This window comes from Lithobates pipiens, unplaced genomic scaffold (assembly GCF_037356315.1).
Source record: "Lithobates pipiens isolate NorthernLeopardFrog02 unplaced genomic scaffold, aLitPip1_a1.2 Scaffold_3, whole genome shotgun sequence".
NCBI classification, from domain to species: Eukaryota; Metazoa; Chordata; class Amphibia; order Anura; family Ranidae; genus Lithobates; species Lithobates pipiens.
This window is the reverse complement of record NW_027507790.1, coordinates 60,236,692-60,262,031: the sequence shown is the minus strand read 5'-3', so window position 1 is coordinate 60,262,031 and position 25,340 is coordinate 60,236,692. Positions and strand designations below refer to the sequence as shown.

Below are 25,340 nucleotides of genomic sequence, written 5' to 3'. Positions count from 1 at the left end.
GCAAAAATAAAAAACTGCAGTTGCCAGTGCCATTTGTCCCCAGTGCCATTTGTCCCAGTGCCATCTGTCCCCAGTGCCACGTATAAGTGCCATCTGCCATCAGTGCCATATCAGTGTCACGTGTCATCAGTGCCACATATTAGTGCCATCTGTCATCAGTGCCATGTATCAGTGCCATTTGTCAGTGCCACCTGTCAGTGTCACGTGCCATCTGTTATCAGTGTCACGTGTCATCAATGCCACATATCAGTGCCATCTTTCATCAGTGTCACGTGTCATCGGTGCCATGTATTAGTGCCATCTGTCATCAGTGCCACGTATTAATGCCACGTGTCATCAGTGCCACGTATAAGGGCCATCTGTCATCAGTGCCACATATTAGTGTCATCTGTCATCAGTGTCACGTGTCATCAGTGCCACATATCAGTGCCATCTGTCATCCATGCCACATCAGTGTCACGTGTCATTGTCCTGGTGCTCCAGGGCCTTCAAAAGTGTAATAGGTAGTCAACAATTTAGATATGTAATTTATGCTCCTAGAACACGTGACTGTGCTCCCTGCATTTTGGGCCTCTCTAAGTGGCCAGGCTGTGAAAAAGTCCCACACGTGGTATTGTAATACTCAGGAGGAGTAGCAGAATTTATTTTGGGGTGTCATTTGTGGTATACACATGCCATGCGAGAGAAATATGACTATTTTGTGGAGAAAAAAAATTCTTCATTTTGCAAAGAATTGTGGGAAAAAATTACAACATCAAAAACCTCACCATGCCTCTTACTAAATAGCTTGGAATGTCTTTCAAAAAAGGGGTAATTTGGGGGGTATTTGTACTTTCCTGGCTTGTTCGAGTCGCAAGAAATGAGATTCGCCACCAGTACATCAGATGTGATCAATTTTGTGCAATTCGCACCACAGCTTGTAGACTCTCTAACTTTCACAAAGACCAAATAATATCCACTAATTTGTGTTATTTTTACCAAAGATATGTAGCAGCATAAATTGTGGCCAAAATTTATGAAGAAAAATTTATAATTTGCTAAATTTTATCACAGAAACAAAGAAAATTTCGTTTTTTTTTCACAAATTTTCGGTCTTTTTAAAATAAAAAACCCAGAGATGATCAACTACCACCAAAAGAAAGCTATATTTGTGGGAAAAAAAGGACAAGAAATTTGTTTGAGTACAGTGTTGCATGACTGAGTAATTGTCCTTCAAAGTGTGAGAGCACCAAAAGCTGAAAATTGGTCTGGGCACGAGGGGTGTTTAAGTGCCCAGTAGACAAGTGGTTAAAGATGGCTGGCTGTTACTGTTTGTTTTTTTTGTTTTGTTTTTTTAATCCGTCCAGATGCGTTCCAGATGCTTTTCTGCATGTGCATTTTTGGTGCGTTTTTGATGCAGCCCAGTACATTTCCCCCCCTCTTTTTTTTCTTAACCTTAAATAAGGACATGTGCATTTCAGTGCATTTTTGATGCATTTCACAGCATTCAAGTGCAGGAAAAATGCAGCATGTTCTATTTTTTTTTCCTGGTACTGGAACGCACTGGAACTGCAAGCACTGGCCTGAACTAGGGGTTGACCAATTATCAGTGGGGCCGATATAAATCTTTTTTTTTTTTTTTTTGAAGCATCGGCATCGGTCACAAACTTACAGATATTGCTTCAAGGGGTTTTACCAGGGGTGATGCTTGCAGCTGCATGCATCACCCCAGTACCGTTCTTTAGAGCAGACAGTCGGCTCCGCCAGGGTATCCCGTCACATGGATTGAGAATGACCTTGTTCCTGTGATTGTGGAGGTGAGAAGTAACACTGGGATTCTCCTAGCAATGTCCTAGAAGTGTTTCAGTCAGACTTCAGGAGGTATGTAATTGGCTTACAAGCCAAGTGCATTATTCAACTTATTCAAATTATTGCTCTCCCTCCAGCTTGTGCAGTGATATGTAATGTGTAGTGTAATCAACATATTTGTACATGTACACCCCCAATATAAATTATGTGTTTTGTTTATATGTATATGGAGTTCAAACTTTTTGGGGGTTTTTAAGTGCTCGTGTGTTTTTTTTTTTTTTTTTGTTTTTGTTTTTTAACTTTTTTTTTTTTTTTCACTAAAGGGGACTTTATGTCATACTATTTGAGTGTGATAGGTTCTCCTTAATGAGACATCAGAGGTCTTTTAGACCCCTGATATCTTGCCAGTCCTCTACTGAAGCTAATGGAGCACAGCTCAAACTCTTCCCTGAGGGAAATGACTGCTCACCCCAAAGGGATGTAATACACATTGCTTCCAGGTTCATACTTGGTAGGAGAGATTAAAAAAATGGACTTTCGCTGGTCCCACTTCCCTCTACTTGGTGGCACCCACCACGTCAGTCCTGGGTCTGCAGGTGGGACAGAAAAGCATGTGTTACATGGCAGGGTGCCTGTGCGGGGAGGGTGAACAAACCAAAGGTGCATGTAAGCAATTGGGAAGCTGTACAGGCTTCCACCTGGCAGCTGGCTTCTCAGACTTATACAAATGCTACAGCAGATGGAAAGGTGTATAAAATTACCTGCTGCTGCCAAACTATGCCATACGTCGGTGGCGTCGAAAGCAAAGATCCTCAGCTGCTTGGCCTGTCTGTGTGACAGGTGTGGCTGTTGGGCAAGGAGGTCAGTGCTACTGAACTGCATTGAGGATAGAGTGCCAGGTATGGACGCTAGAGGTCGACCGATATGGGTTTTTCACTGGCCGATGCCGATATTTATAAATCGCAGCAGCCGATGGCCGATATATGATGCCAATTTTTTTGGCCGATATGTTAGGCCAATTTTATTTATTTTCTTTTTTTCTTCCCTTCATCTCATAAAATCTAACAGCTAGACCCCTTTCACATTGGGATGTTTTTCAGGTGCTTTTAGGCTAAAAAAAGCATGTGTAAAGTGCCTGCAAAACGGCTCCCCTGCAGTCTGTGTGGAAGCCCGAGTGCTTTCACACTGAGGCGATGCGCTGGCAGGACGTTAAAAAAAAGTCCTGCAAGCAGCATCTTTGGAGTGGTGTATACCGCTCCTCCACCACTCCTGCCCATTGAAATGAATGGGCACCACTGCCGAAGCGCCTGCAATGCAATTTGGCAGCGGCGCTTCATGGGCACATTTAACTCGCAGCATTTAAAACTAGCAGCATTTTACTGTCAACGCCTGCTCGCTCCAGTGTGAAAGCAGCCTTAAGTAATAATCGATGCAGAAAATTTCTTACATTTAAACATAACAAACCTCCAATCAGTTCACTTGTATGCTTAATTTAATTAAAAAAAACAAAAAAAACTATATATTAAATACACAAAAACAGGTAATCAAAACTTTTGGATGAAAAAATGGGCTAACTTTACGGTTTTAGTTTTTTTTTTTTTTTTTTTAATCATTAGTGCATTTTTTCCAAAAAAATTACGTTTTGAAAGACCTCTGCGCAAATAACGTGTGACATAAAATATTGCAACAACCGCTATTTTATTCCCTAGGGTCTCTGCTAAAAAAATATATATAATTTTTGGGGGTTCTAAGTGATTTTCTAGCAGAAAATACAGGATTTTTACTTGTAAGCATCACGTGTCAGAAAAGATTTAGTCTTTAAATGGTTAAACTGAGAACTTCTACACACAGAGCTCAGTTCATTCAGAAGTATATACATTGTAGCTCTTTGCTCTTTTCTTGGCAGACTGCCCAGAGAGGAAACAAGTCACTTCACTGAAGACTCAGGGAACTTGCATTGACTTCTATTACAGAAATCATTTGCAAGTCTCGCTGAAGATATAATCGGCCTTTTTTAACAGCACAATCGGCTGATGCAGATTAATTTAAAAACGGCAAATATCGGCCGATATATCGGTCGACCTCTAATGGACACTCTGACCTCAGTGCTGACTTCCATACAAGAAAGAGTTGTTAGAACACCTGTTGGGTTTTTATTGCTGTCTGTGTTCCCGTTAGTGGAATTTGCCTTCTCTAAGGCTGGATTCACACCTATGCATTTTTGGTGCCTTTTACATTTTGCAGATTTGTACTACAGAATGTGTTCCATGGGAAACCATGTTAACCACTTGCCGACCACCTCACGCTGATATACGTCGGCAGAAGGGCTCATACAGGCAAACTAACGTACCTATACGTGGCTCTTTAAGAGGCCACCGGCACGCGCCCGCAGCAGGCTCTGTGAATCAGGTTGCGGGGATACCCGCGATCACCTCACGGGGAAGAAGAACGGGGAGATACTAATGTAAACGAGTATCTCCCCGTTCTGCCTAGTGACAGTGTCACTGGTCTCTGCTCCCTGTGATCGGCAGCAGAGATCAGTGATGTCACACATAGCCACCCCCCCCACAGATAGAAACACTCCCTAGGGCACACTTAACCCATACACTGCCCCCTAGTGGTTAACACCTTCACTGCCAGTCATTTACACAGCAATTAGCGCATTTGTATAGCACTGATTGCTGTATAAATGACAGTGGTCCCAAAAATGTCCGATGTGTCCACCATAATGTCGCAGTCATGATAAAAATCGCTGATCACTGCCATTACTATTAAAAAAAAAATTCATAAAATGAATAAAAATGCCATAAAACTATCCCCTATTTTGTAAACGCTATAACTTTTGCGCAAACCGATCAATAAACGCTTATTGCATTTTTTTTGTTTGTTTTTTTACCAAAAATATATAGAAGAATATGTATCGGCCTAAACTGAGGAAGAAATTTTTTTTATGGATATTTTTGGGGGATATTTATTATAGCAAAATTTTAAAAATAATGCGTTTTTTTTTTCAAAATGGTCGCTCTTTTTTGTTTATAGCTCAAAAAATAAAATCCCCAGGGGTGATTAAATACCACCAAAAGAAAGCTCTATTTGTGGGGAAAAAAAGGACGTCAATTTTGTTTGGGAGCCACGTTGCACGAGCGCGCAATTGTCAGTTAAAGCGACGCAGTGCCAAATCGAAAAAAGTGCTCTGGTCAGGAAGGGGGTAAATTCTTCCAGGGCTGAAGTGGTTAAATGGACTGTAATGCAAATCTGCAAAATGCAAAAAGCACTAAAAATGCATAGGTGTGAATCCAGCCTTACTGTCCTGTCCTGAAAGAAAATCCAGAATTTTGGGTTGTCACCAAATCAGGAATAGAAAGGAAATCTTCCAATGGGGCACTAGTTCTGATGACTTTGCTGACAAACAGGGAACCCCTCACTCTGAAGAGATTTCCTTTCACTTCCTGTTTGGCTATGGGACAGGAAGTAAAGAGTAATCTCCCCAGTGGGACACAGATGGCAAACAAAAAAAAACAAACCTTAGATGTTATAACCCTTCGGTACACTATCCAAAAAAAAAAAAGGAAACGTTTTTTCTTTAGTTCTACTATATTGTACATAAATCCATCACAAGCACCAGCATTCTTTGTGCAGAGATGCCACAGAATTTGTGTCTACATGTCTTATTAGTGAAAAAAATATCTGTTGATCTTGTCGGCAATGGAGAGCTGTCCTGTGTCTTCTTTACAGCGCATCCGGAAAGTATTCACAGTGCTTTACTTTTTCCACATTTTGTTATGTTACAGCCTTATTCCAAAATTGATTAAATTCATTATTTTCCTCAAAATTGTGCAAATAATACCCCATAATCAAAACGTGAAAGAAGTTTGTTTGAAATCTTTGCAAGTTTAATAATAATAAAATAAAAATAAAAATCACATGTACATACCGTATATACTCGAGTATAGGCCGACCCGAATATAAGCCGAGGCCCCCAATTTACCACAAAAAAAGTGGGAAACTTATTGACTCGTGTATAAGCCGAGGGTGAGACATGCCTGTCCATCCCTGTGTGTCCGTCCATCCCTGTGTGTCCGTCCATCCCTGTGTGTCCGTCCATCCCTGTGTGTCCAGCCTACCTGTGTCCCGAGCCTGCGTCCCGAGCTTGCGTCCCGCCTGCGTCCCGAGCCTGTGTGCTTCCGCCATGCCAGGATCGCCGCTCTTCTCGTCTGACAGCCGGCGTCGGCGCCTCGGCAGCCATTCCACTGTTCAAAAGCCGCGCCTCCGTCTGTGATAGGCGGAACACTCAATTTCCCAGCAGTCTGTGTTCCGCCTATCACGGACATCCTCTCATCCTCGTCCGTAGTATGAGGATGAGCGGATGTCCGTGATAGGCGGACCACTAACTGCTGGGAAATTGAGTGTTCCGCCTATCACAGACAGGGAGGCGCGGCTTTTGAATAGTAGAATGGCCGCCGTCTGTCTGCTCGACACGCTGATCGGGCAGGCAGACGGCGATGACTCGAGTATAAGCCGAGGGGGGCACTTTCAGCCTCAAAAAAGAGGCTGAAAATCTTGGCTTATACTCGAGTATATACGGTAAGTATCCTGACTAGTCTCGCAGTTTCTGTCGCTGAAAAACATCCCTGCAGCATGATGCTGCCACCACCATGCTTCACTGTAGGAATGGTATTGGCCAGGTGATGAGCGGTGCCAAGTTTCCTCCAGACATGACTCTTGCCATTCACTCCAAAGAGTTTAAGAGTCTTTGTTTAATCAGACCAGAGAATTTTGTTTCTCTTTGTGCTAGTTCACACCAGGTGCAGTTCTGTGCGCTTTTTTTTCTGCACTAAATATGCATGCAGTGTTTTCCATGTATTCCAATGTCTTTAGTTCACACCAGTGCAGTCAGTTTCCAGTGCAGAAAAAAAGTAGAACGTGCTGCATTTTTTTCTGCACAGAACTGTACTGGACTCTAGCAAATTTGTATCAAAAACGCACTGGAACTGCATGTGGTATGAACTGTAAGCAAAAACTGACCCGGAATGTATCCAGAGTGCATTTTTGTGGTGTGAACTGGCCCTAAAAAATGCATTCACTGTGTTTTCCATGTATTCCAGTGGCTCTAGTTCACACCAGTCCAGTCAGTTCCAGTCAGGTTCCAGTGCAGAAACTGACTGGAACTGACTGCATTGGTGTGAACTAGAGCCATTGTAATACATTGAAAACACTGCATGCATTTTTAGTGCAGAAAAAAAGCACACAGAACTGCATATGAAGTGAACTCCCTAAAATTCCTTCAGGTGCCTTTTGGCAAACTCCTGGTGGGCTGTCATGTGCCTTTTACTGAGGGATGGCTTCTGTCTGGCCACTCTACCATACAGGCCTGATTGGTGGAGTGCTACAGAGATGGTTGTTCTTGAAGGTTCTTCTCTCTCCACAGAGAATTGCTGGAGAGTGACCATCGGGTTCTTGGTCACCTCCCTGACTAAGGCCCTTCTCCCTCGATTGCTCAGTTTGGCCGGGTGGGCCACTCTAGGAAGAGTCCTGGTGGTTCCAATCTTCTTCCATTTACGGATGATGGAGGCCACTGTGCTCACCTTCAATGCTGCAGGAATTTTTCTGTACCCATCCCCAGATCTCTGCCATGGAGGTCTACAGACAATTCCTTTTTACTTCATGGTTTGGTTTATGCTCTGACATGTTAACTGTGGGACCTTATACAGACAGGTGTGTGCCTTTCCAAATCATGTCCAATCAACTAAATTTACCACAGGTGGACTCCAATCAAGTTGAAAAAATATCTCAAGGATGATTAGTGGAAATAGGATGCACCTGAGCTCAATTTTGAGTGTGAATACTTATGTACATGTGATTTTTTAATTTTTTTTAAATACATTTGTAAAGATTTCATTCACGCTTCTTTCACATTGTTATGGGGTTATTATTTGTAGAATTGTGAGGAAAATAATGACTTAATTTTGGAATAAGGGCTGTAACATAACAAAATGTTGAAAAAAGTGAAGCAATGTGAATACTTTCCAGATGCACTGTATATTTTTGTTATTTTGCCTCAACATGCACTTTAAAGTGGTTGTAAACCTCAGTCATGGAATCTGAGCAAAGCACATATCTGCAGTAATTACTTATCTATCTCCAAAGCTCTAAGCCCTTGTACACACGGTCAGAGATTCCGACAACCAAATCCGACGGATTCTGTCCGTCGGATTTTGTCCGACGGATCTTGTCCAAAACTGTTGCATACACACGGTCGGACGAAGTTGTCGGAAAATCCAATTGTTCAGAACGTGGTGACGTTATTTCGTTACGACGGGACTACGTTTAGGCTAGTAGTCAATAGCTTTGGTGTAGGAATTTGATCTGAGCATGCGTGGCACTTTGTCTGATCGGAATTCTCTACACATGATCGGAATATGTCCGATCGGAGCATTTTGTCGGAAAATATTTCCGTCAAGTTGGAAAATTTGATCCGACGGAAACAGTCCGATGCATACCACACACAGTCGGATTATCCGACAAAACGCTCCGATAGGACACATTCCGACAGATTCTCCGACCGTGTGTACAAGGGCTTAGTGTTCTCTGGTGCTTCGCTCATCTGTTATCGGGGAGAAGTTTTCACATGAGATAAATTTATGTCGGGAGAGAGAGCTCATCAGACAGCTCGTCTATTCAGACACAGCTCTTCTTTGAAGCACCTTTTGATTTTATTACAGAACTCACTCTTTTTGGGTAACAGTCTTTTAGCATGGCACATCTTGACTTGCCAATATTTGCCCACTCTTAGCAAAAACACTCCAAATCTGTCAGATTGCGAGGGCATCTCGTGTGCACAGCTCTCTTCAGATTACCCCACAGATTTTCAATGGGATTCAGGTCTAGGCTCTGACTGGGCCATTCCAAAACTTTAATATTCTTCTGGTAAAGCCATTCCTTTGTTGATTTGGATGTATGCTTTGGGTCGCTACCATGCTGAATGATGAAGTTTCACTTTATGTTCAGCTTTCTAGCACAAGCCTGAAGGTTTTGTGTCAATATTCACTGGTATTTAGAGCTGTTCATAATCCCCTCTAAGTTGACGGCCACCCGCGATCGCTCCACAGAGAGTCAGAATGGGGATCTGTCAATGTAAACAAACAGATCCCCGTTCTGACAGGGGAGTAGAGAGAGATTGTCTGTTCCTAGTGATCAGGAATCACGATCTCTCTCCTCCTCCAGTCAGTACAGTCCCCCCACAGTTGGAAACACCTCCCAGGGAACACATTTAACCCCTTGATTTCCTTCTGATGCTTTGAAAACTCTCTGCGGATCATGAATTTTCCTGCAGGATGCGACAAAGAAAATGTCAGGAAGGACCTACTAGAACAGTTGTATGTTCTAGTATGTATGCAACAGTTTGTTTTTCAATTGATTTGTACAGTTTATTGGTCACATTAAAGGTGGAAAAAGTTCTGAAATTATTTATCTTTGTCTCATTTTTTCTTACTTCACAGAAACCTGACATTTTAACAGGGGTGTGTAGACTTTTTATATCTACTGTATGTGTTAATGTACACATAGGCTTTTAGGAGCTGCTGCCGTTCGGGATAGGAATGTTTTGACTGCCTGCTGCAAATCGTGGCAAAATCGCGGTGTAATTTCCTCTCACTTCTGTTTGAAAAATGACAGGGCTTATAACCCTCTGTTACTCTATTCAAAATGGAAAAAAAATTTTTGCCTATAGTTCTACTTTCTGGTTCAATGATTTTTGATTACAGGTATATCATTAACACATACAATAGTACTAAAAGCCCCTATTCTGCCCAAGCAGGGTTATGACTGGCGGCATAAAGAAAACAAAATAAACAGCATAAACAAACAAGGGGATGTGTAGGTAAACAAGAACAGAATCCTGAGTGCAACATACATATAGTTTGGGGATGACCCCATAGAGAGCAAAAGTAGCCACGACCGGTATCCTAAAGAAGTATGTGCTTTTTTTTCCACAATCATACTTACCTAGTTGGATGCAGCATCAGTCCAATGCTGCATCTGTCCCCCGCTGCCTCTGCACTGAGAACTGAGTGATCGGACACCGCCGATGGCTCGGTTCTCACAGCTCCCTGAGCAGAGAGCTGCAGACTGTCAGTCAGCATCTCTCCACTCTGCCCCCCTGCGCTCACTGGAGTTCTGAGCTGTGGAGGGGACGGGGAGCGGCCGTCTCAGTCCCTCACTGAGAGGCTGAGATGGGTGTCAGTCCAGGCACCTGGCGGATCCAGACTTTATTGTCGTGATGACGCGGTGCCTGCACTGATTCCTGTGATGTCAGCAGAGAGCGGACTTCAGCTCGCTCTCTGCTAAAAAACGGGTCACAGGAGTGCAAAACGGATTGCAATCCTGTGACCCATAAGAGAAGCCCAGCCAAACGAGCTCAGGCTGGACTTTTCCTTTTTAATAACTCTTTTTTTAAATAGTCCTGGGCATCGATAGACAACTAAGGAGGGCTTAGAAAACATGACAAGAGAAGAAAGAGAACAGAGAGGAAAGACAAAGAGTAAAGTAAAGGTAAAGAAGCACAAGAGAGAAAGAATATTGGACCCGGGATCGCTCCAGAAACCAGTTAAAGCCAACCCACACTTGCCAGAGGGAGGTCGGGGGCCTATACATCTACTTTAACAAAAATATTAGATTACTGTGAGGAGAGATTTGCAAAGTTAAAGTGACAATAAACCCACATCATAAAAAACTATGAATAAATGGTGTAGTACATGCTGTTGACACTCACTGTCACTTTGAGTTTCGTTTTCTGTATTCTGCAAAAAAAAACTAGTTGATCCTGCTGCTCTGTATCTCCCCATTCTGTTCAAGTCCCCAATTCAGCTAGGGATTTTGCAAAGCAGTATTAGCAGCTCTGGACATGTTCAGTTTTCAGTGAGTTTCCATGATCAGCATTTCCTCCTTATTACATCTGAGCAGCCCATATGACTTTAGAGTCACACATGTGGGTGTATACACAGTGGTAAATGATTGGCCACTCCCTTCCTCCCTCTTCCTTCATGCCCACTAACCAGCTAAGCACAACGGGGGCGAGATATTACATGTAGATTGATGTATTCTAAGCCCTTGTACACACGATTGGAGATTCCGACGGAATGTGTCCGATCGGAGCGTTTTGTCGGATATTCCGACTGTGTGTGGTCTGCATCAGACTGTTTCCGTCGGAATATCCGTCGGACCAAATTTTCCGACAAAATGCTCCGGTCGGACATACTCCGATCATGTGTAGAGAATTCCGATCGGACAAAGTGCCACGCATGCTCAGATCAAATTCCTACATCAAAGCTATTGGCTACTAGCCTGAATGTAGTCCCATCGTAACAAAATTGCGTCATCACGTTGTGAAAGATCGGATTTTCCGACAACTTTGTCCGACAGTGTGTATGCAACAGTTTCAGACAAGATCCGTCGGACAAAATCCGACGGATTTGGTTGTCGGAATCTCCAACCGTGTGTACAAGGGCTAAGACACTGGCTAGAGGGGCATGGCAGAGCCTGTGACTGGCAGAAAACCACCCATACCATGTTTTTCCAAAAAAATAAAAATAAAGATTTGATTTCAAATATATATTTGTATGACAATTTAACCACTTGCTGGCCAGCCGCCGTCATTATACTGCAGCAGGTCAGCACGTTTCCATGAACCATCGTAGCTGTACATCTGCCCTTAAAACAGGGATAGCAGGCATGCATGCCACCACACCGCGTGGGGCAGGGGGGTTGCAATGCGTGTGGCTGGTGGTCGCGATGACTGCGGGCCATGTGCGATTGCAGGCATGAGAGTCAGAACAGGGACGTGTGTGTGTAAACACACAAATCCCTGTTCTGTGAGAAGAGGAGAGACAGATCATGTGTTCTTACTAGCTAGGAACAGCGATCTGTCATCTCCTCTAGTCTGCGCCATCCCCCAAGAGTTAGAACACACACAAGGGAAAACAGTTAGCCCCTTGATCGCTCCCTAGTGTTACACCCCTTCCCTGCCAGTGACACACAGTAAACAGTGCATTTTTATAGCACTGATCACTGTATAATTGTTAATGGTCCCAAAAATGTGTCAAAAGTGTCCGATCTGTCTGCCATAATGTCGCAGTTCCGATAAAAATCGCTGATCGCCACCATAGCTAGTAAAAAAATAATAATAATAAAAATGCCATAAATCTATCCCCTATTTTGTAGACACTATAACTTTTGCGCAAACCAATCAATATATGCTTATTGCGATTTTTATTACTAAAAATATGTAGAAGAATACATATCGGCCTAAGCTGAGGAAAAAGATTAGCATTTTTTTTTTTATTATAGCAAAAAGTACAAAATATTGTGTTTTTTTTTCAAAATTGTCATTCTTCTTTTATAATGCCAAAAATAGAAACCATAGAGATGATAAAATGCCACCAAAAGAAAACTCTATTTGTGGGAAAAAAAGGACACCAATTTTGTTTGGGTACATTGGCGCATGACCGCGCAATTGTCAGTTAAAGCGACGCAGTGCCGAATTACAAAAAATGGCCTGGTCATTGAGCACCCAATTCTTCCAGGGCTGTAGTGCTTAAAAACTGTTTATTTGACACCTGTATATTGGTTAGGAAAAAGGTACTTGCGTTTTTTGTTTCTTAAATAATTACCATAATTATCATTCCATATACAGAAATAGAATAGACAATGTCAATTAAACAGTGTTTGTTTAGTATCACTTTAACCAATGGTCATCGGTGGACCAATGTACAGTTTTCAAGTTGTTAAGTAGGTCTGAAGTGTCCTTGAGATATGATAGGAGATGTTTTACAAATCAATGTAGATGATAATCAATGTAATACAAAAGGTTGGCTGTAAAAGAATAATTACCAGAAATAATGGGTTGTCCAAGTGTATTATGTAAATATTTATGGACTTTGAAGATGATAAAAATACAGTATTTTTTCATAATTAAAATCTCTATTCCATTGGCTAAAATATTATTTTGACCATTGGAATGAATGAATGCTCAATCGTTAAATGCACCCACGTCAGGTGTTTTTATTTTGCAGCAAAACGCTACTGTCTTGAACTTGTTGGCTTCATGGAGGAGACCAGAGGGTCCGATTGGGTCCTCCTAAAAAACTGTCAGCTGGACCTAATCGATCCGCCCACCTGAAAGGGTCCTAATGGTTAAACTAGATGGACTTTTTTCAACCTGACTAAATAGTTTAACCATTAGGACCCTTTCAGGTGGGCGAAAAGGGTATGTGCATCAGGAATTCAGACAATTCACTGTCATGCTTTTTCAGATCAGTAAATCAGACAATTGTAACAAGGATAATGATGTCTCCCACAGAGCTAGAATCTTTAAAAAGAAGTCTGCAGTGGCAGCTTTCATATTTCCATCTGACATATTCTCTAAAGTGGATTATATAGAATAAAACACTACATATGGTTTTGCACAATTCTTTCAAGCATGCATAACTTTAACATATCAATCTGACGTATTAATGGCAGCTTTCTTCTTCTTATGACAGATTTTATCCTTACACAAAAAAGGCAAATATATTGTAACTGCTGTGTATAAGTTTTTTGTTTTTAAATTATACAGGTTTATTCCATTTAAAGTAAAAGAAAAGGACAACAATGCATCATGGGAATGGTCCCTCAAATACTCCACGCCAGCTTCAAAGGTCCAGATCATTCACTGGCAATGAGGCAGAGGAAACATCCATACAGACAAATTTGCCACAGTCTCCTGCACCTGCTCCATCATTTGCACCAGCGGTCAGTTCACCTGGACCCCAGTCGCCCAGTTACCAGATACAACAACTGATAATGAGCCGTAATCCAGTTGCTGGTCAGAATGTGAATATTACACTTCAAAATGTAGGACAAGTGGTTGCAGGAAATCAACAGATAACACTGACCCCACTGCCTATCCCTAATCCAGCCTCTCCTGGTTTCCAGTTCAGTTCCCAGACGAGGAGGTTTGAACATGGATCTCCTTCCTATATTCAGGTCACTTCCCCAATGTCTCAGCAAGTCCAAACACAAAGCCCTACACAGCCCAGCGCTGTGCCAATCCAAGCATTACAAGGCGTAAGAGCTGCTACAGCAGGAGCTAGCTTGGGAATGTGTAGCCAGAGTCCAACACGTGGTTTTGTGGATGCCAGTGTCCTGGTGAGACAGATAAGCTTAAGTCCTTCAAATGGTGGACATTTTGTCTTTCAAGAAGGATCAGGACTTGCACAAATTGCACAGGGAGCAACAGCACAGGTACAGCTTCCATCTGGGGCCGCACAAGCCACAATACGAGAGCGCAGGCTTTCACAGCCTCATTCTCAGACCGGAGGCACTATTCATCATCTTGGACCTCAAAGTCCTGTGGCAAGTGGGGCAAACCTGCAGACCTTGACCACACCAAGCCACATAACAACCACCAACCTCCCCCCACAAATCAGCAGTATTATACAAGGTCAGCTTATTCAGCAACAACAAGTTCTTCATGGGCAGCAGTTGGGCAGGACCATCAGCTTTGATAGGACTTCTGGGGGAATGATAGCTGGAGTAGCTGCAGCTTCATCTTTTGGTATAACGTCACCTCCAACCCCGACAAGTCCATCACGGGTAACTGGTTCCCAGGCACTTTCTAGTCTTTCTTTAACCCCAACAGTAAGTACGGTCAAGAAGCAAAATAAGAAGCTTGAGGAAATACCTCCTGCAACTGCTGAAGATGCACAGATGAGAAAGCAGTGCTTGGAGCATCACAATAAGTATATGAAAAGCCTGAAGGAACATTTCAAGGATTATCTGATTGAGCTCTTCTTCCTGCAACATTTTCAAGGAAACATGATGGATTTCTTGGCATTTAAAAAGAAACCCTCATTGGGTCTTCAGGGTTACCTCAGGCAAAATGACTTGGATCTAGAAGAGGAAGAAGAAGAGGAGCAGTCTGAGGTTATAAATGATGAGGTAAGATTGGTTCTTCTTCCATTTGTTAGAATATTGCTTATTAAATTCCCTTCTAATTGAATGTCTTCTCTAATAATGTCTGTACCCCATCTCCAATAGAATTTTATAAAAGTAAAGGGTACAGATGATTTTAGATCACTTTACATCATTTTAGATTGACAGATTGCTTACTCATATGAAGCTGTATAATAATAATCTTTGTAAATGGCAAGCGTTATCTATCTTGTTCCTTGCTTTGCATGCTTCCACTGTATGTATTGGAAACTGTTGTTGTTTTTTTTATTTTTTTATTTTTTATTCTAGAGCTCAGATCTATCTATAGTCGTCCACAATTTAGCATAAATAATAGGTATTAAACATTTTCACTTGAACACAATGACCACGTTAACACAATGTACATATACAAGATAGGTGGTGAATACTGCTTGGTAAATGTTGTTATAGGGAAAAATCCCAGAGCTGGTCATGAGTTGCATGACTACCGATAACTTTATAAACCGCAATAGGCAATAGCAGCGATATGTGTTAAGCCCCTGTTAAACGTTTGATGGCAATGGCGTGGTTACTTCCTGCCAAGACATACATGTAGAACAGGAAGCTCCACATTGTGCATGAAAATATATTTCCAGTATAGCCAATTATCTGCCATTATGGGGCACAGGCTGCTATTCCTATTTGGCTGTTTGTGGCTTCAATACTTTGAGAAGCATGGAGCAAGTTACAACTCCCAATTTAATGTGTTACTGTTTATTGATGTACTTTGTAAATATGTTAAAGTCATTGGATCAGCATGATAACCAGGAAATTAGCAACAACTGCAGCCAATGTGTTTCTTGGTTACTTTTTTAAAATGGGTGCTGTTAAAAAACAGTATAGTTACATAGAGTGTAAACTTTGATTTTTTAAGGCTTTTCATTAATAACATGCAATGAGCAGTCATGTATGGTAACCAGTACCAACCAATCATCTTTCTGAAGTCGGAACAATAAAACTGAGACTTGGTTGCTAAGGGTTACAGCACGTTTTGAGACTTGGTATGTTCAGTATATCAGAATGTATGTACTATTTGCAGAGTAAGGAATGGTTAGAACTTAAGTCAGTTTTTTTTTATTGCTGCCTGTGCCCTAAGCGAGGAAATTTCTCTTCACTTTCTGTGTGGTTGTCTGAAAGGGAAGTAAATAAAAGTTCTCTAGTGGCAATACAGATGGCAATGACGCAGCTTTTTTTTGTAAAGCTGGGAATGGTAAGAACCTCTGTCAGGGTATTGCTATTTGTGTTCCCTTTGGCTAGAAATGCCCTCACATCGGTTCTACTGATCACACAGGAAGTGAGAGAATTCTCCCCACAAGGTCATAGACAGGAATAAAAACTTGACAAAGGGGGAGATTTACTAAAACTGGAGCACACAGAATCTGGTGAAGCTGTACATAGCAACCAATCACCTTCTACGTTTTAGCCCTCGTTCACACTGAACGTAGGATTGAAATCGTGTGAGTTCAGCTGGACTCGCTCGATTTCAAACCCATATTTCAGTGTGAGTTTGGGGGTGATTTGAAAGAGAGCTTTGCGTGTTCATGCACAGATGTCTATGGAAATGGCCGCTGAAGTCACCAAAAGTAGTGCAGTAACTATTTTTGGAAATCGCTGCTGCGCCGCGATGCTGCGTCAACTTTGCACCGATTGGGACAGCGCCATTGCTGGCAATAGGCTGTGATTTGGCATGTGATTCAACACGTCAAATCGCGTATCAAATCATGCCGATGTGAACGGGGGCTTATTTACAAAGCTTAATTGAACAAGCTGAAGTTAGAGGCTGATTATTATGCACAGCTGCACCAGATTCTGTGTGCATCAGTTTTAGTAGGGCCCCTTTCACACGGCAGCCTCCGTGAAGTGGAATCTGCTTGCTTAGTGGGGATCTCTCCGTTGATCCACGTGGAGCAGGCGGATAACAGGTACATGCCCGCTCTGCTATGCATTCACCAGTCGGATGGGGAATAGGTCCACCATCCTGTTTTTGGTGGACAGGATCGGATGGCAGCCAGTGTCAGCAGAAATGTGTCCACCGCTCCATAGAAGGGACTAGAGGCAGACCTGATCATATTGCCTGTGTGAAATCTATCCTTTCTTTATCTATTCTATCCTTTCTTTACTCTACCCAGGATGAAAATATAAAATGTTTTGTTTGGTGTTTTACTTTAGGGACTTTTCTTCCTCCTGATAAAAAATCCTTATTTGTATAAGAGTTTGGATAAATAGTATGTTCTCTTGCATATGTTTTTAAATTGATTGCTTTTATGTAATATCATGGTTTAGAGCAAGCAGTTCGTCTTCTCAGTTTCGAGTGATAAATTTAAGTTGCTGTCGCCTAACGATTAGCAAGAACGGATTTATTTTTCAGGATACCCTCATTCCTATCCACTTACTTCCCTGTCACGTACTCGTGCTGTGGGCACCAAAACTTTTTTTACTGACAGAATAAGAGTGCAGTAATACTTATAAAGAGCTAGTGATTTATATGTATGTATATATATCATCTAATGATTACCTATAGATTAGTGCAGTCAGTTTAAACAGAATAAACCTATATATTTCTGCTTTATTTCTTTATTGTCTTCCTTTTTGTTCTTTCTTTTTTTTTTTTGTTGTTTACCCACTTCTTGCTATTGCAGTGCTTCTCAACCATCTCCAGACGTCCACCCTTTCTCCAAGGGTTGTGTAAACCAACTATATGCTCCAGCTTCCATTGCTTCCTCAGTGTTTGGGCTCTCTTCAGTGACACCCGTCTGTCATGCCACTTTGCCTTCTTTTAGAGGTGGAGCAATGACTAGCCAGTGACTCTTGATTCCAGCTTCAATGGGAACAGACAACCTGGTATTAATTATTGCTCTGTGTACAACTTAAGGCAAACCACCTTGGTATCAAATTACCATATTACAATTCTTCCCGACCTTCAAAAATTCATTCAGTCTTAAAAACAAAAAAAATTACTTTGCACATTGCAACAAAATGCAATATTGTATGCTTACATATCTGAATCCATATAAATATGGGTAAAAAAAAATTCCAAACACAAATGATTTTCCCTGTTCTTGACATATTTCCTCTCAGGTAAAGATTGTGACAGGAAAAGATGGGCAGACTGGTACTCCTGTTGCTATAGCAACCCAGCTTCCTCCTAATGTTTCTGCTGCTTTTTCATCACAGCAGCAGCCATTTCAGGTACCTTTTTGATGGTTCTACAGTGTGGCCTCATCTCAGATTTACTTTTTTTTTTTTTCCCATCCATTCCAATTTTATTTTTCTAAACAGATTTTTTTTTTATCTGTATTTCCATATTTGAAAGGCCATCCTAATCTCATAAAACTCCTTCACCCCGAGAGAAACGTCAAGTTTTGGAGTTTAGCCTCTGACCAGCAAAGTGGGGCTACGGTGTGCTGATACTTAGCAGATCTGTTTTAAAAGGGTTAATGATCTGCTAAAAGTTGAAAACCTGTCTCTCACTGTTGCTACCAAACTCAGGGGTGAAAGGGACCAAGTAAAAATCTTCAGATCATTCAAGTGCATGAGCCACATTTTTTGTGATTTCACACGTAAAAAGCTTGTGTGATTCTTGCATATGTTTTTTTTAAGTTTTAATTATCCATTTTTATTGTGAAATATCCTTTTTATTTTTACCCATTGCAAAAAAAATTATGGAGATTTCAGAAGGTAAAATAATTTGGTTTTTAGATGTGCTTCTATTCCGTCTTCAGGCAGTAACATTAATATCTGTTACTTTGGTTTGGTGGTTGGTTAAATATAAGGATACAGCCTAAATATTCAACAGGATAGAGTGATGCTATTTGGAAGCATTATGGTCAGTATTTATTATAATATGTCCATGTCAGGAGCATTTGCAAATGAATTGGTGGAAAACTATGTAAAAAGAATATTGGTTCAAACCACGTAGTGTTGTTGTCCTCATCTTTATCAGTATTGTGGGACCATGTCTAATACAATATAGTTAAGGCTGTAGGTCTTCAAAGTGGTTGAAATATGTTTTTGGAGAGTCACAAGAGAAATATGGGGCTGCCGTTCCCAACTACCTTTTAAAAGGTATCACTTGCTTGGCTATAATATGGAGTTATTGATCAGGAAATCAGAATTTCTTGACTAGATTATTATTGAGCTAAGAAAAAATACTCAGATCAAGCAAGTCCGAGTAAAGGTAGAAGGCCTCATTGGAATACTGTATATGGTTCTGGTCTGTTACAAGCATTGACAGACCAGTATTTTCAGAGAGCAAGATCAGTAATGGCAGACTCTGTTTTTCTCTTATGATGAGTTTCTTTTATTGCACAGTAGCACATGCTTTAAAAGAGATAATTTAGACTCAAGATTTGGGAGGAAAGGAACAACAAAGGTGAGTACTGTCTTGATATTTTTTTATTTTTTAACATCTTTACATTTTTGGGGGACAAGTTTTTAGGAGTCAAACCTTTCTTCCACCTTGAGCTGTCCCTTAAAGTACTACTTCACCTCAGGATCCATCGGTCTTCAAAGTTAAATGATCGCCAGTGTCTTTCAACCTGCTTTCAGTGAATCCAGGCTATTATCAACCTGCTCCCTGGAGCTGAGTGTTTGCGCTGGCCTGGGTTCACTGGAGAATACTGAAGACAGTGGAACCAGGTTACATCTTTGCAAGATGATCCCACCGCTGGAGGAAGATGAGGAGGAGGAATATGACCAAAGACTCACGGACAAAGGTATGTATATCATTATTAAAAAAATAAAGGGGGGATACTCCAGGGGAGGGGCTGGAAATGAGGGGGCATTAGTTGCACTCTGAGTGCGACGGGAAGCATCTTAGCATGGCGTGTTCATTTTGAAATGTTGAAAATGAAATGAAATGCTCTGCTTAGCATAACAGCCAATTGATTGCAGTCCTTCTAACTAAGAGTTAGGCTAATGGAGATGGGGTTCGGGTTGCCTTTTGAATGACCCTGTCCACATACGCTTTATGTGAATGAAGATATGTGGAACATAGGCAGACACCTTCAGGTACTAGATTTTTATTTTCTAGTGATCGTAAAAAGTTTTCAAACCTGTCCAGTCATCCTTCCCCCCTAAAAGTGTTTAGCCAGTGACTATTTGCTGCTTCCACCAATGAAAGAATGTTGTCTAATCTGGCTGAACATGGCTGAATTGGGTGATAATCATCTAATGTCTGTGGGGAAATAATGCTGTAGTGTAAAGCTTTTTGCAGGCCATCTGTTCCCTCCACTATAAACATCTGGAGAGTGTTCATTAGGAATGGGGTGGTTAAGCTAATATGCTGAGCTCACAGGTGGGAGGGCTATTAGTTTGTGTTGCCTATACCAAGGGTATGCACAAATAAAAGTGAAAACCAAAGCAGTTCAGGTACATTTTAAGGAATTTAAGAATTTTTGTTACTAGACTGCTATATCGTGTGTTCAGAGGAGAATCGTAATGAAAAAATATTAGAAATCCTATACAAATTTACTATAATATAATGGGCAGATTTTGGTATGTTTTTATTTAATCATCCTGGGTTTTTACATGATACTTAAATCTAACCAATAGACTCTTGGGCCGAGGTACGTTAGCTTCCAATATCTAATGCAGGTCTTCTGCTGTAGTTCTGTTCCTTCCCACCTTGGAGTTTCTTTTGTGCCCACTCATCGTTGAGTGTTTCTAAATTTTGTTGCACTCCAAAAACTAAATAAAAAATCCAACCCTAAGAACTCAAGCACAGAAATTTCCACTCTAAATGCCCCAAAGATATAAGGAACTTTTAGATATTTAAGGATTAGCATCTACCAGAAGTTTGGGTGGACTCACGTCTCATGTCTGTAGCATAGCCCAGAGAAGAAACTCTTCATAAGATTGAATATATGGAGATTGTGGTGCACATGTGCGAGGCTTGACAGTCTGCTCTGTGGCACCAAGAAGGCCTTAATGCGGAGATCTTGCAGAATTGTGGCTAGGTGAGTATAGGACTGGCAGGGAGTGCTAGGGGCTGAAGTAGTATTACGTAATAAGTGTAACTGAAGTAAAAGTGCACTTACATTTTATTTACATCCTGTCACAGATACTTTCACTACAGGAGCACATATGAAATGTCACCCAATGTTTCATGAATTTTATGATGCTACATGCATGTTTAGTCCTGCCCTCTTGTTATTGGAGTGTTTATGCAAACAGCTGCACAGCCACTTCACATATCATGGGAAGGATTATGCAATTTAATTTCGCTCTACAAGTTCTAGGATCAACATTTGTAGAATAGCATTTTAATTGCAGATTACGCTACTGCAATTTTGTAATTGTATCATAACTGGTGTGTAGCCCTGCATGACAGTATTGTACATATTGAATTCACAACAATAAAGCCTCCTTAAAAATCCTGCACTTGCCAGGTAACTGATGTGCCTAAAGTGTATTGTGCTCTTTCTGTTGTCAGTGAAAGTGCGTGTGCACTGGTTCCTTAGCCCACGTACACACGGTCGGAGATTTTGCCAACCAAATCCATCGGATTTTGCCTGTCGGATTTAGTCCGACGGATTGTGTCCGAAACTGTTGCATACACACGGTCGGGCCAAGTTGGCGAAAAATCAGTTCTTTCAGAACGTGATGACGTAATTTCGTTACGATGGGACTACATTCAGGCTAGTAGCCAATAGCTTTGATGTAGGAATTTGATCTGAGCATGCGTGGCACTTGGTCCGATGAAAATGCTCTACACATGATCGGATTAGGTCCGTCCGGCCCAGTTGGTCGGGAAATATTTCCAACATGTTGGAAAATTGGGTCGGACGGAGATTAGGACGGAATCAGTCCGATGCATACCACACACAGTCGGATTATCTGACGACACGGCCTGATAAGACTCATTCCAACAGATTCTCCGACTGTGTGTACAAGGGCTTAGAGGTACCTATGGGAACTAAGTGAAGTATGACTTTTACCAGCATCCGTCAATTCAAAATTGGCATTTCAACTTGCAGTAGCTACAAACTGCTTTTGGTCATCTGTTTTAAAAAAACGCTATCTCTAGGACTTCACAGATAAGTGGACCTCACAGATGTTCCACTCTCTCCCTCTTCCCAAACATAGGTATTAATAGTTTTTACCTTACTGCAAATATACAGCATTGGCTGATGCTGCACACAAGTGTCACTGACGTGTTTAGGCATCATGCTATATCTTTTTGTTCTGAACTGAAGTTGGTTGTCTTTAGAGGAGGTCCATCCACTTCAGCTGGGTGGGGTGGGTTGTTTTTTTATGCAATATTTGTTAAAGGATTCTCCATAGTGTGGTAGGGAGTTCTTCAGTGTATGGTGGCTATGTTGGCTGAAGGATAGCTTATTTTGTACCTTATGCCCAGGACATCCATGCTATACCTCTGAATAGTAACCCCTACAGACATTCAGTGGTGACTGGCCATGCATACACAATACAGCCACTAAACAATCTTTTTTTTGATAATAGATTCATAGGGGGGGGGGGGGGGGGGGTGGGGATCACCTTAGACTCAGTGACACTCCTGGCACTGGCTTGTTGCAGAAGAAAACAATCGGCTAAGCAAAATCTATCCTAGTCAATGAACTATCCTCCCAAGAAGGCTTGGACAGGGGATGTGAGTTCTCACCAGGGAAGGCCTATAGACATATGAACTTTTTGAACTGACTGTAAACAAGTGATTTCTGATGTCTGTAGACCTTAAAGTGGTTGTAGACCCTTACAACACACTTTGACCTACAGGCTTACCTGTAGGTCCAAGAAACATCTCCAAAACCTGCACGGTTTAGGAGATATTTGCCGAAAGACAGGCACCGCTGTCTACGGCGCATGCGCTGTAGACAGCGGCGCGCAGGCGCACTGAGCGCGGCACCCGTCAACGGCGATATGCCACGCGTGGCGGCTCCTGTGCTCATGCGCGGGAGTATCGGCTTCGCCGAATGACAGCGGCGGAGCAGCGAGACCCACCGAGAAGATGGATGCGCTGGACTACAGGGGACATCGGTGACATCGCTGGCTCCTGTGTCAGGTAAGTGACACATAATGGACTACTATGCGATGCAGTTGAGACGTTAAGTCCAGTAATCTTGCCACAAGATTCACCAAGACATATTTTGACCATTCAATGCAACATCATCTACTCAAAACTAAAATATTGCATTTTGTTTTATTATGCCTTTAATCATAGTGTATTGTGAAATATGTGTTTTGTTATGCACCATTGCTCATGGAAAAGCCTACTAGCTAACATGCTTTAATTCAGAGCAAATTTCATTGGCTTATGTTATGCTTTAGCTTTGTCGCATCAACTGTCTTTGTTGGCTTTTTCCCCTTGAACTATCTAGCACTCTCTCTCTGCTTTCCCTAGCTTCTCTAGCTTCTAACTTTTAGACCTATTATATACTAAATTTATCAAGCCTGTTTAGCTTTATGCAATATTTTATTTGTAGTAATGCATGCCGCATAGGGTTAAATACTTATTTTTAAGTTAAATACAGATTTATTTTTTTAAATATAGTAGAAAGAAACCATGTAAGTACAAATCCACTGTCCTCTTATATTATTGTCTGAAGTGGCCATTGACAAACGATGGGACCATTTAGAGCTTGCATCTCTTGTTTACTGTTTCAATAGAGATAAATTGAAGGTTGAAAATAACTTACTCAATCCCTTATGCCGTTAATGCAAATCATGATCTGTATGTTCTTGTGCTACAAATTGACAGGTTACATTGCTTAGGTTTCTTGTCACTCTGAAATATGACCATAGGGTACTGTTATATTTAAATAAAGCTATTAAGAAAATGCTCCTTTCAAAACTTATAATTTGGTTGTAGGAGTGCAGTCCAATCGGCTACTGATTAATATGTCTTGGATACTCACACGGTAAAATCTTTCTGCCAAGCTCTGCTTCTGTCCACCTAGAAATGTGTGAGTTCCCACCCACCTTAGCATATTGTATATTCTTTTTTTTTTTTTTTTTGTTTTTTAGTTTTGGATTGAGTAGGAAAGAGTTCAAATCCCTGTCAGATTTATTTTTTGCTGGCTGTGTACCATGTGGGACATTTCTCTTCACTTCATATCCCAGAGATGCAACTAAAAAGTTAGAGAGATTTCTCCCAAAGTGTGGGAAATTCCCCTATTAGGCCCGGTTCACACTGGTGCGACATACGCTCCAAATTTGGGAGCACACGTTGCATGACGTATATAAATCAATGGTTCCCTATGATAGCCATGCTAACTGGTCTGACTTGTGTCAGACCAACTTTGAAGAAGGTTTCTGCACTACTTTGGTCTGACTTTGGCATGATTTCAGCCCATTGATTTGAATGAAAGTTGCATCCAATCGGATCATCATCTTACCTGATCTGACTTGTGGCATGCGACCTGTGCTCTGAGGATCTCGAAGGGCAAACCCACGCCAAAATAAAAAAAAAAATGGCATGGGGGGGGGGTGCTTTGTTACATTTTACCCCTTTACCAAAAACAGTGTCAAAAATAAAGAAAAACAATACACAGGTTTATGACAACATCCTTTATTAACCAGTTCCCGACCGGCGCACGCCGATGTACATCGGCAGAATGGCACGGGCAGGCATATTGGTGTACAGGTACCTCCAATCTTCAATGCCGCCCTGCCATCGCGAGCGCTCGCGTGCCGGTCGGGACCCCCGTGAGTCCGGTTGCGGGTCCCGCGGACTCGATCGCCACGGGCATACCCGCGATCGTCTCACGGGATGGCTGAATGGAGGAAATGCCGTGTAAACAGCATTTCCCCATTCTGCCTAGCAACTAGTGACACTGATCTCTGCTCCATGTGATTGGAGCAGAGATCAGTGTTCACTAAATGAAAGCCCAGCCCCCCACAGTTAGTAACACACCTCTAGGAACACTTAACCCCTACACTGCCACCCACTGGTTAACCCCTTCACTGCCAGTGTCATTTACACAGGAATCACTGCATTTATATAGCAGTGATTGCTGTATAAGTGACAATGGTCCTAAAAATGTGTCAAAAATTTCTGATGTGTCCGCCGCAATGTCACAGTCACAATAAAAATCGCTGATCGCCGCCATTACTAGTAAAAAAAAAATAATAAAAAATTATTAATAAAAATGCAATAAAACTATCCCTATTTTGGAAACGCTATAACTTTTGCACAAACCAATCAATAATCGCTTATTGTGATTTTTTTTTACTAAAAATATGTAGAAGAATACGTATCGGCCTAAACTGAGGCAAAAAAAAGTTTTTTTTATATATTTTTGGGGGATATTTATTATGACAAAAAGTAAAAAATAAAGCATTTTTTTCAAAATTGTCGCTCTATTTTTGTTTATAGCGCAAAAAATAATAACCGCAGGGGTGATCAAATACCACCTAAAGAAAGCTCTATTTGTGGGAAAAAAAGGACGTCAATTTTGTTTGGGAGCCACGTAGCACGACCGCGCAATTGTCAGTTAAAACGACGCAGTGCCGAATCGCAAAAAGTGGTCTGGTCTTTGACCAGGAAAATGGTTCGGTCTGTAAGTGGTTAAAAATGAATTATGTCC

At 41.5% G+C, this 25,340-nt stretch overlaps 1 protein-coding gene across 11 annotated transcripts in view; it reads left to right on the top strand.

Annotated features, from left to right (window-relative positions):
• LOC143940418 (E1A-binding protein p400-like) overlaps positions 1-25,340 on the top strand; it is a 303,118-nt gene that overhangs the window by 5,611 nt on the left and 272,167 nt on the right. For 9 of the 11 annotated variants that reach the window (XM_077461750.1, XM_077461754.1, XM_077461752.1 and 6 more), the window contains exons 2-3: positions 13,400-14,763; positions 17,875-17,985. In XM_077461750.1, the coding sequence (XP_077317876.1) occupies positions 13,435-14,763; positions 17,875-17,985 (1,440 nt within the window). In that variant the 5' untranslated portion in view covers positions 13,400-13,434. The remainder of the gene's footprint in view (positions 1-13,399; positions 14,764-17,874; positions 17,986-25,340) is intronic. The other 2 variants (XM_077461753.1, XM_077461755.1) reach the window with 1 other exon arrangement.